At 35.2% G+C, this 13,134-nt stretch overlaps 1 protein-coding gene across 1 annotated transcript; it reads right to left on the reverse strand.

Annotated features, from left to right (window-relative positions):
• Positions 1-1,693: 1,693 nt before the first annotated feature.
• Positions 1,694-12,679, reverse strand: LOC124823433 (uncharacterized). Its single transcript, XM_088101201.1, is given in 11 exon segments — positions 1,694-2,090; positions 2,391-2,529; positions 2,532-3,661; positions 4,533-6,320; positions 6,433-6,991; positions 8,022-8,079; positions 8,139-8,593; positions 10,162-10,224; positions 10,227-11,336; positions 11,339-11,659; positions 11,662-12,679. Coding segments are annotated over 10 exon segments (6,624 nt in total). The 3' UTR covers positions 1,694-2,090; positions 2,391-2,407.
• Between the last annotated feature and the right edge of the window lie 455 nt (positions 12,680-13,134).

The following is a 13,134-nucleotide window of genomic DNA, read 5'->3' on the forward strand; positions in this document are numbered from 1 at the left end:
AATATTGTTTTTAAGTCGGTCAAAATTTTTCTACATTAAATTAGTCATTAATATTTTTTTTATAAAATATTCAAATTTCTTATTTAGTCCATTGAATTTATTTTATTTTTTTTCATGAATTTAATCACCAAAAATTATTATAATGAAATTAAAACTCTTATTCATTAGAGACAGAAAAGTATGTGTCACTATATATAATTTGTTGCTATACTTTTGTAATTTCAATGACTGAATTAGTCACCATAATTGTCAGAATACATTTTCTATGATCAAATTGATCTTTAATTAATGCTTAGATATAATCAAATTTTTAATGATCGATTAATAACTAAAATTTTAATGGTTATTTAGCGATGCCCAACTATTTTGCGACTAGCGTTGTTGTTATCACATATTTTTAGTCGTTATTTAGCGATGCCCAACTGATATAACAGATTTTGTTATATATTAGTTTGTCTAACATCCCCCTGAACTTGTGGGATTTATTTCTGTACCTACTTAGCCTAAAATATTTGAGTACTCGTCCTGAAATATTTGGATCGCGATATATTCTTAATGATATGAGCAACTCACACATATTAGTATAATTAATTATCTTTAAAAAGATTTCAAGTAATAAAATCTGATTAACATATAATTCGCTTCGAATATTTTGGGGATCTTCTTCGAGTATATCACAATCCAAGTATTTTAGACCGAGTACGTACAAGTACCACTATAAGTTTATGAAATCCATGAAAGTATGAACCTGAGAGAAGTTTGGTTGGAATATCATAAACTTGAAAAGGTCCAGGAAGGTGAATCGGACAAGTCAACTTCTGCTGAAAATGACCACGGACAAAATGAAGATCAAGTTCAAAATGCTTGGACTGAGAATGCATAATGGGATTGGCAACAACGAGTACGCCACCAAGATTGTTAGAATAAATTGTTGGTACGTCAGATAAAATATGAAGCTCGTTAACGAGAGAAATGATCCAAGTGATTTCAGAAAGCACAACATCTATGCTTCGGCTTTCAACTTCAACTTCTGTGCTACTACGGGATATGACTCTGTTTATGTGAACCCCAAGAAACTATACTGCATCCAAAATATACATAGTATCTACTTATGGATTTGAGATCATCAAAATTAGAACCCCAATCTACATCGTTGGACCTAATAACAGAAGAATGAGAGAAGTTATGAAGAAGGAGACCATGATGCATAGTTCCAGCGAGATAAGATATGTTTGACACTTTTCAGTGATGCTCTTGTGGTTGATGCGTGTAGTGAAAAACTTTGTTGACAAATTATGTGAGCTCAGGATGAGTAATCATGACATACTGTAACGCACCGACAATCTATCTGTATAGGGTAGGATTATTAAAAGCAGCTGAACCATTATGGGTGAGAATTAAGGATGTTATCATGGGAGTAGGTTGTGACTTCACTCCATGCATATTGGCTCTGTGTAGAAGTTCTTGAATATAATTTGTTTTAGAAAGATGAAGGCTAACATCCTTGTTCCAGATAACTTTTGTGCCAAGAAAATAATGTAGAGACCTAAGATCTATTAATGCAAAAATGTTTATTCAACAAGGAAATAAGAGATGAAATTTCAACATGAGAAGAGCTACCTATTATGATAATATCGCCAACGTAGATGAGAATGAAAAAGTAGATGTATTACCCAATTTTGTAAAGAGAGGGATCTATTTTAGTTTGAGTAAAACCCATATTAAAAAGAGTTTGACTATCATTCAGGGGAGTATAACTATCATATTTGCTAACACGCCTTTGTTTGAGAGCACGAGTGTCGATTGAGGGGGTGTGGAGCCTTTCTTGCTTGCTTGCTCCGAACAAGTGTTTTCTTCAATGGTGATGTATCAAGTTGCTCGCTTATGAAATTTGTCTATATTTTCCGGAGATGCCATGACAAAATTGAAGAGAATGATAAAGATATCATACTCCACACTAAGGTAAGATATGATATGCTCAGGTGTTTCCAGTGCCTATACTCATGACACTGTCATGGATCAGTGTTATTCTCTTCGATTTTTCATTGCTCCCTCTTCATCCCTTATCTCAGCCACTCTGTCATCTTCATCTACAATTGTTGAGAAACAAAACTTCAGATATGTCTACCATAGAATTTGAAAATGGTTAGATGTTAAAGATTATGCAAGTGCGTTTGATATAAGATAACATGAATGTTCTATGTAAATAAAATATAAACAAAATGTTAGGTTTCTTTATAGTTGCAATTCCTGTCAAGTATCAAACCGAACAATCAAGTAATTTAGGAATTATTAAATGTGAAAGGGAAAACATGAAATGAAACATAACGTTGACAGAAATAGTTTTTCATTGTTAGATGTTGATGAGTAAGTCAAAGAAGGAGAATCACCTGCTGACCATCCTTCCTCACTGAATCCATCTACCGTCAACGTTTATCCCACGGACATGGCTGATTTTAGGCCAAATTTGACGATCCTTTATGTGGCATCGTTTCTGCAGCAAGGGACATCTGTTAATGCTTAATTTATTAGAGAGATGGGCAGCCTTTCTCCCACGATATTCGCCAGCTTTTTACAACTTTGAATGAGCAATTCTCGTAGCGATGTGAGATGGAGAAGGCCCTTGCACTCCAACGACTCCAGACTTGAAAAACCAAATAGCTGCAAAGACGTGAGGGAGGGAGGCAACAAACCCTCCTTTGGGAAGGAGTTGATGCCATCACATGGACCCCAGACTTTGAGATAGGTAAAGATGTCCTTGGATACCCATGGTTGGCCGCTCAGTAGTTTCTCACAATTGTTGATCTCTACTATTCTCAAGTTAGGTGGCATACCCCCTTCAGGAAATGACTCAAGTTGTTGGCAGTTTGATATGCTAAGATATTCCATCTTTGGGAGAAGAGTACACATCTGATTGGGCAACGACTTCAGCTTATCACAGTCATAAACAATGAAACCAGTCAAATTGGGTGCAGACAATGCTTCTCCCGAGAATGACACAAAGTTGGGGCAACGGCCAATCTCAAAAGAACTCAAACTCTTAAATGAATCTGACCCTAAGACTGAAAGTGATTCCATATTTTCACAGTTTGTGATTTGCAGACGTACGAGATTTGGAAAGCTAACTAGTGGGAGAGACGTTAGTGAATCACAACTACTATTTACTGATAGTGATTCCAGTAATTCATGTTTGTGTTGCATTGGGAATTTGAGTTTGTTTAATCCACTGATAATCAGAGTTTTCAGCGATATAGGAAGATGATCACCTGGAAAAGATATGTCTGACGAACAATCCTTAATTGACAAATGATGGAGGCAAGTAGGTTGAATGTTAGTGATGGCCTCCATCATGGACTCTACCACTGGGCTTCCTTCTATCTCTATACGTTCTACCAAAAGAGGAAAAGAATGAAATGCTACTTTGTTGCTTTCACTTATCTCTAATGTTCGAAGGGTGGGAGTCCCTGGAACAGAAGAGACAAGAAGCTCGCAATTTCTAATCGCGAGTGTTTGCAAAGCAGGAAGGTGATCAGGCAAATCTCCCTTTAGTTTGGGGCAGTTTTGTATATAAAGATCCTTGAGCACAAGAAAAGCTTCTGAATGAAAGGCAACCCACGCCTCCCAACAAGGCATATTATAAATGTATAGAGATTCATGTAAACTTTTCTTTAATTTTTAATTGAATGAAAATTACACAGGATCTTGAATTTTCATGATACTCACTATTTTCTCATACACAGTAAAGAAGAACTAACCTGGATCCATTGTGCACTTCTTCCTGTCTTTTTCCTGTCAATTGTTCTCTCTCCTCTTACTCCTCTTTAATGCCTTCTGGATGATATAGAAGTTGTAGGATGGTTTTCTCTGTCAGTTTCTATTCTTTCCTGAGAACGTTACGTTCTCTATATCTCTTCAGAAACTTAAAATCAACAGAAGTAAAACTTTTTCCTCTTTTATGATATTTTAATTAACTTTAATAAAATACCAAAATGCCCTTTTGGAGTGAGAAGAGAGGGATTAATTTTAATAACTCTAAAATAATCCCAATAACTTTAATACTTTAATATTCTAATAATCATCACATTAGAATCCTTACATCAAAGTTATACTTTAAATTACATGAACCAATGTAAATTATTAATATAATTTAACATTCTCCCACTTGGTTCATGTGATGACTTGAAGATCTAAAATAAACTTTAAGTGCGCACCATTCATTAGAATTATCAAGTCATCATCCTTATATGAATTGAAATAATCGGATCATGGCGGGCAAAAGTCATGATCGACAAGATTCCTTCCATGTATCACATAATCAAAACAACTCAACATAACTTTAATCAATCTTATAACTTTTATGTCTCTAAAGGAGACCTATCATGTCACCACAATCAAGAATACATGTATATAATTTAATGTGGATAACAATAGAATAAAGAGAAACATAACTTTAATTGAATTCACAAGTGTCATGACAGTACAAGCATATAACTATACATATCTATATAGATAGATAACAATATCATGTTAACATTGACTTATCCATAATGCCCATACTTTCAACATGGCCAATAAAAGTTTTGGGCGGTAGTCCTTTAGTTAACGGATCTGCTATCATCAAATCCGTACCAATATGCTCAATCAACACTCTATGTTTCTGCACTTCTTCTTTGACTGACAAGTACTTCAAAACCATGTGTTTAGCACCCTTTGAGTACTTATCATTTTTAGAGAAGAAGACGGCTGCAAAATTATCACAATAAATCCTTATCGGCCTAGCTATACTGTCAATAATGCCAAGCCTCAATACAAAGTTCCGCAACCACAAGGCATGAACTGTGGCCTCAAAGCATGCCACGAATTCAGCCTCCATGGTGGAAGTAGCAATAACTGATTGTTTTGCACTTTTCCAAGAAATTGCTCCTCCAGCCAAAAGATAGACATACCCAAATGTGGATTTTCTTGAATCCACACACCCAGCATAGTCTGAATCCGAATAGCCAATCACTTCGAGATGATCTGACTTTCTATAAGTGAGCATGTATTCTTTGGTACCTTGTAAGTACCTAAGAACTTTCTTTGCAGCTTTCCAGTGATCCATTCTGAGATTACTTTGATATCGACCTAACATTCCAACAGCAAAATTGATATCTGGCCGAGTACAAGTTTGAGCATACATCAAACTCCCAACCACTGACGCATAAGGAATGGACTCCATGGCCTTTCGTTCCAAATCATTCTTGGGACATTGCATTTGACTAAACTTGTCTCCTTTTTGAATTGGAACTATTCCAGGAGAACATTTTTCCATTCTGAATCTCTCTAACACTTTATTAATATAGCCTTTTTGAGACAAACTTAACAATCCTTGTGATCTATCACGGAATATTTCTATTCCTATCACATAAGATGCCTCATTCATATCTTTCATTTCAAAGTTGTTAGAGAGAAACTTCTTTACATCATGTAACATACCAATATCATTAGTAGCAAGAAGAATATCATCAACATATAGAACCAAAATAACAAACTTACTCCCACTGACCTTTATGTATATACACCGATCAACGGTGTTCTCTACAAAACCATACGAAGTTATGGTATCATTAAATTTTAGATACCATTGACGGGAAGCTTGTTTTAGTCCATATATTGATTTCTTTAATTTACACACTACGTTTTCTTTTCCTGTTATGGTGAAACCTTCTAGTTGGTCCATATAAACTTCCTCTTCTAAGTCACCATTCAGAAAGGCGGTCTTTACATCCATTTGGTGAAGCTCTAAATCATAATGAGCCACCAAAGCCAAAACAATTCTCAAAGAGTCCTTCTTAGAAACAGGAGAGAAGGTCTCTTTGTAGTCAATGCCTTCCTTTTGAGTGAAACCTTTGGCGACTAATCTAGCTTTATACCTTTCAATATTGCCTTTTGAGTCATGTTTAGTCTTAAAGACCCATTTACAACCGACTCTTTTTGAACCCTTAGGCAATTCAACTAGATCCCATACTTTATTGTCATCCATTGATTTCAACTCTTCTTTCATAGCATTCAACCAATTCTCTGAATTATTACTTTCCATGGCTTGTCTGAAAGAGACTGGATCCTCATCAATGCTTAAGTCACATTCATGTTCAACAGAGTAAACCACATAATCATTCGAAATAGCAGGTCTTTTCTCCCTTACAGACCTTCTTAATGCTGCTTCTTGTGGTTCCTCTATCAATTGCTCATTTATGACTTGCTCATTGTCAACTGGCTCAACATTTATGTTCATTTTGTGGGATTGGAACATTAATTTGTTGTCTCTGCTTGTTGTGTGACTGTGATACAACAAGAGGGATAACAACTTCAGAAGAAACCCTATCAGTATGCTCTTGAATGTCCACTATTCGTGATTCCTCACTCCCACTAAATCGACCATTTTCAATGAACCGAGCATTTCCAGACTCAACTATTCTTGTACTATGGTTAGGGCAATAAAATCTATATCCCTTTGACTTTTCAGGATAACCGATAAAGTAACCACTAATGGTTCTTGCATCAAGTTTCTTTTCATGTGGATTGTATAACCTTACTTCTGCTGGACAACCCCAAACATGAAGATGTCTTAAACTGGGTTTCCTTCCGGTCCATAGTTCATAAGGAGTTTTAGAAACTGCTTTGCTAGGAACCCTGTTAACCAGATATACAGCAGTCTTTAATGAATACATCCACAAAGATAAAGGGATATTACTATGACTTAACATACTCCTAACCATATCCATAAGAGTACGATTCCGCCTTTCTGCTACACCATTTTGTTGTGGTGTACCGGGCATTGTATACTGTGCACATATACCCCGACTTTCAAGGTACTTTGCAAATGGACCTGGACATTGTCCACTCTCATCAGTTTTACCATAATATTCACCACCTCTATCAGATCTCACCACTTTTACTTTTCTATCTAATTGCCTTTCCACCTCATTTATGAACACCTCAAGGGCATTCACTGATTGAGATTTTTCATGTAATAGATATATATAACAATAACGTGAGAAATCATCAATAAAGGAGATAAAATATTTTTCACCACTCCAGGATTTAATGTCAAAAGGACCACAAATATCAGTGTGTATTAACTCAAGAAGTTGACTGCTTCTTGTGGCGGATATTTTGATATGTGTTTTGTTTGTTTACCCTTAATACAATCAATACATACATCCAAGTCATCAAAATCCAATTGAGGTAAAATTTCATTTTTTACTAACCTCAACATCCTTTCCTTGGATATGTGACCCAATCTTTTATGCCATAAGAAAGCAGAACATTCCTTTCCTGCACTAGAATTTCTATCAACAACATGTTCAACATTAAACAGGGATTCAGAAAAATTAACATCAAGATTTAAACGGTATAAACCATCCAATAATGTACCAGAACCATAATAGTACGAAAGTTTATACAAATGAAAAATACCATTTTCAATCCTAAAGTTAAAACCTAAACAATCCAACTTTGCAACAGAAATCAAATTCCTAGCACAACCAGGAACATAGAGACACTTTTCAAGATTCAGACAATAGCCAGTGTCTAGAATCAATCTGTAAGTCCCAATTCCTTCTATTCGTGCCTTCATTCTGTTCCCCATATATAAATACTTTTCAGTTCCTTTTATGGGCTGGATTGAAAGGAATCCCTGCATAATATTAGAAACATGAGTAGTAGCTCCAGAATCCAACCACCAGGTATTATTAGGCACTTCAACTATATTTGCTTCAAAACTTACAGAAACATAAAAAGTACCTTTCTTTTCGAACCAAGATTTTCTTTTCGGACAATCTTTCTTGAAGTGACCTACTTTCTTGCAAAAGAAACATTTCTGGTCCTTCTGGATACCGCCCTTATTCACTTTCATTGGGGCTTTGTCCTTCTTGTTCTTCTTTCCTGATTTACCTTTACTGAAGCTAGCACCTTCATGAGTTGTGAGATGGATAGAATGATCTCTCATTTTCTTTAATCTCCCTTCCTCTTGAACCAACATGGCTTTGATTTCTTGAAGTTCCACTTATCCTTAATAGTGTTATAATTCACTTGGAACTGGCCAAATTCAGAGGAAGAGAGTTCATGATGAACTGTACTAGAAAAGACTCATTCACCTCCATTCCCATTGACTTCAATCTTGCTGCTATATTAGCCATTCCAGTTACATGTTCATGTATGGGCTGTGACCAGTCAAACTTTTTGGTAGTCAGCTCACTCATAAGAGTTCCTACAATAGACTTGTCAGTTATGTCTGATTGTGAATACTCCTTGATCATTTTCATGAATTCCTTTGCGTTTTCCGTTTTGGGCATGGAAGGCTTTACGTTCTCTGCCATAGACATGCGCATCAAGTTTAATGACAACCTGTTAGACCTATGCCAAGCCTCATAAAGAGACTTTTCATCACTTGTACTGGTCTCTGTAATGGCTGCGGGCATTTCATCCATCATAATAGCCATATCCAAGTCTAGAACACCCAGTTGGAACTGGATTTGTTCTGACCAATCGGCATAATTGAGCCCATTAAACTTGACGACATTGTTGCTCAAACCTGCTAAATTCATGTAAGCTGGAAATAATACAGAAGCTCATACATTAATGCTTTGATAAATTAATGGATTCAAACAAATTACTACACTAGTCATACATTCAAGTTCACCTTTGGGTGACACTTAAACTGATAGGTAGTCAATAAGTCATTCATTTAAGTTCACCTTTGGGTGATTCTTAAACTGACAAATTCCATATATATACTTTAATAAACAATCAATCATACTTAAGACTATATGTATGCTATCTTTGGATATACAAACATATACTAAGTACATGAAATGTTTCACTTTAATGTCATCAATTATAAACCATGGTTCACCTTTGGGTAATCCATAACATCCTTATCAATGACTAATTACTCTCCAAATTCAACTTAATTGAATTTCTTCTTCCAAATACATATAATTCATAAAAAAAAATTATATCATATATGTCAGTAAATTCACTTTTCAAATTAATAGTATACGAAATTATGAAAATTTTAATTCACATTTAATTTCCATTCAGAAACAATAATCATGTTTAGAATATAATAATATAACCTGTATCAGTAAACTGCTTTACTGTGAGAACAAATGCCGCATCAGTAAAGTTGCTTTAGAATAACAACCAAATTAAAAGATTTATATGCGGCTTCAAGGATTAAATTCAAGGGATTGAATTTTCTTTCATGCAGGATTTAATTTGGTTACTGTGAAAGCAACTTTAATGAACTTTAATGTTATGCAAAGGTCAAAATCACATCAATGTGATAATCAAATAACTTGCTGCTTCCATAATGAAATTCACGTGCAACAGTAAAGTTGCTTTACTGGATCCATGAATAAAAATTGCAATGAATAAAAATTGCTTTTAAATTTTCCACTGGGTAAATTCACGTTAAAATTGAATTGAAGTTTCTTTCATGAATAAAAAAAAATATATCATAAAACCTTACGGCTTGGCTTTCATGCCAATAAAATTAATTAAACATATTCAAATTTAAAATCCCCAAATTTTACAATTCAAAAATTAGGGTTTCACAAAATTAGGGGTTTCAAAAATTGAGAAAATTATCATTCATGGAGAATCATAAAATTCAGAACCGTGCTCTGATACCACTTGTAAACTTTTCTTTAATTTTTAATTGAATGAAAATTACACACAGGATCTTGAATTTTCATGATACTCACTATTTTCTCATACACAGTAAAGAAGAACTAACCTGGATCCATTGTGCACTTCTTCCTGTCTTTTTCCTGTCAATTGTTCTCTCTCCTCTTACTCCTCTTTAATGCCTTCTGGATGATATAGAAGTTGTAGGATGGTTTTCTCTGTCAGTTTCTATTCTTTCCTGAGAACGTTACGTTCTCTATATCTCTTCAGAAACTTAAAATCAACAGAAGTAAAACTTTTTCCTCTTTTATGATATTTTAATTAACTTTAATAAAATACCAAAATGCCCTTTTGGAGTGAGAAGAGAGGGATTAATTTTAATAACTCTAAAATAATCCCAATAACTTTAATACTTTAATATTCTAATAATCATCACATTAGAATCCTTACATTAAAGTTATACTTTAAATTACATGAACCAATGTAAATTATTAATATAATTTAACAATTCAAGGGATGGAAAGGGCGTCACAGATGAACAATCATTCTTTTATAAAAGCCCGCATCAATAGTTTTCACCGAAATCATGTTCGAAATATGTAAGCGCCTGAGAGACAGTAGTTGCCCAAGTGAAGGAAGCTTGGAACAGTTGTTACAATTATGTAAACTTAGAATTGTCATGCAATAGTATGAACAATTCTCCATCCATTCTGGAAATCTTGTTCCTTTATAGCCGCTTATTGAAAGTGATTTCAGGTCTTGGTGAGGTTGTAAGTTGCTGAGTACATCTAATTCAATTTGGAAGTTGGTGCTATTGTCGTTACGTATAGACCATTCCAAGGATAAGTCGTTTATGTGCTTCTTATCCATTAACCTGGCCTCTAATGCTTCTTCACCTTGAGTAACATTCTCTAGTTTCTGAATACAAAAGGAACCATGGAGATTTGGAAGTCCTCTCAGTTCTTTGATGCTATTCTCTATATGCTTACCGGCAATATAGAAATCCAAATTCTGCATTTGATTTAGTTTCCTCATTGCTTTAGGCATCTCCTTTATGGAAGTATTAAGAATTTCAAGATGACGCAAGTTTACAAGATTTTGCATGGCACCAGGCAACTTAGTCAGCTCAGAGCAACAATACAACTTCAAAGTCTGTAGATTGTATAGATTACACAATGACTCCGGCAGTGTTGCTATACCTGTATAAGAGAGATTTAAATAACGCAAATGGATCAATTCACCTATTGAATCAGGCAGAGCAAGCACACTTTGGAAGTCACGAAATGATAAAACTCTCAAGTACTTGAGCATCGACCCTATAATACGTGGTGCCTTTTCATTGTTGAATGGAGAATCTTTATAATTGATCGGCAAGAAAGTTCTTGAAAATTTAACTGTTTTAAAAATTTCAATATCCGAGACTGGGTCACTGAATCTTGTAAAAGACAAATGACGAGTCTTTCTGTTAATTTTGGTTCCTTTACTAAGTTCATCTGCTCTGAAATAGAATTCCCCGCCAAGGAAAGTTGCTAGATCGTGCATGAGGTCATGCATCAGAAAACAATTACCTGAAGTCCGATGACTTGAACTTTGGAAAAGCGATCTTGAAACCAATTCGTCAAAATACTCCTTGCCAACTTGTTCTAAAGTCTTTCCTTTTTTGGTGCTTTTACAAGATCTTCAGCCATCCACAACAGGATCAGTTCATCCTTTTGAATTTTGTAATCTTTGGGATACAATGAACAATAAACAAAACACCGTTTTAAATGTGGAGGAAGATAATTATAACTAATTCTAAGTGCTGGAATAATTTTACACTGACTTTCAGGAAGTTCCCAAATGTCACTTTCAAGTACATTATTCCAATCCCTAATAGAGTGTTTTCTTCTCAACATTCCTCCAAGTGACTGTGCTGCTAAAGGCAATCCATTACACTTTTTAACAATCTCTTTTCCAATCTTTTCTAGAGTTCCTCTGTTCCCACTGCCTCTTGAGACAGAAATGCATGGTTTGCAAACACCAACCAACAATCTTCATTTGACAATTTGTTTAGATGATACACTTTAACACTATGAGAAGGGACTGCAGCCGCTACATTTTCATTGCGGGTTGTCATGAGAACTTTGCTTCCCCTAATCCCACTTAGAAATGGCTTCGTAAGACTACTCCAACTATCACAATCCTCCATCCAAACATCATCCAATACAATCAAGAATCTTTTACCCCTCAGTTTGTCCCACAAGTCAAGTTGAATTGAGTTTAGATCATTCAATTTACAAGGCTTTTGAATAATTTCCTCTATCATAGTTTTTGTGATCTTCACAATATCAAATATATCAGAAACACAAACCCATGCCTTTAAATCAAATATCTGCTTCAATTTGCCATCGTTGTACACAGATCGGGCCAAAGTGGTTTTTCCAACCCCACCCATGCCAACTATAGGGATCACAGACACTTCTTCACCATCACTGCTATCTTCTAACACCAACTTCATAATGGTTTCCTTGTCTTCATACCTACCGTATATATGATATCTATCTTCCAGAGATGTTGGCTGAGGTTTCCATGGCTGGTTGTTCTCCACAGGAATATCTTTCAAATCAAGATTCTGCTTTTGTCTCAAAATGTCATCTAATCTTCCCAGTATGTCTTCCAACTTACTAATACTAAAAATTTTCTTTCTGTTGAAAAGATGTGAAAAGGAATTGGTTACCTCCTTTTGAGTAGCAGCTTTCGTAGAAACTTCATCAAGTAAGTCATCAACCTCGTACAGAACATCATTGAGAAGATCGAGCCACTCTTTGACATTGGAGTCTGTGATTTGCCTCTTCTCAGCATCATCAAGCACAACTTTAACCACTAGCAGCTGGCTCCTCATCTTTTGAAGCAACTTGTCAGGCTTCTTCCAACGGATGAAGTTTACAAGCTCAGGGGAAGCTAATTTGTCAAATACAACCTCAATGAAAGCAGAAAGGAGTGCACCACCTACAACAGATAATGCCATGATCTCAACAGCAAGCAAGTGATTATTTATCGCAAAGGAAAGGAATCGGTTGCAGAAAACTGTTTGTTGAGAGATGTGATCGGAAAGGAAAGCAATTTCAGTCAACTCTCTTCACTTAAGTTGTACAGTTCTGAAATACCTACTCTCAAAATTAACCGTTAGATGTTACAAATGGTAGACATTCAAGATGCCTACCTGAAATGTTCGGTGGTGGTGGGTGTCATTTTCAAAACTGAAGGTTCATGTTTCCATGCTTTTTAACGCGGAACGTCAGGAAATGTATGTACCATGTAAATTCACCATGCATATATTAATTAAAATTTCAACGGTTGAGATTGAAGACCGTGAAATGGAATACCAGTTTTGTATTTTTTAGGTTTGTTCTCATCTAATATTTCAAAGAACTAAAGGGTATAAGTTGATTTTAGTTAATTAAAGACATTTAGTATATTTTC

Source organism: Vigna umbellata, chromosome 11 (assembly GCF_029865625.1).
Source record: "Vigna umbellata cultivar VRB3 chromosome 11, Vumbellata_1.0, whole genome shotgun sequence".
Taxonomy (NCBI): Eukaryota; Viridiplantae; Streptophyta; class Magnoliopsida; order Fabales; family Fabaceae; genus Vigna; species Vigna umbellata.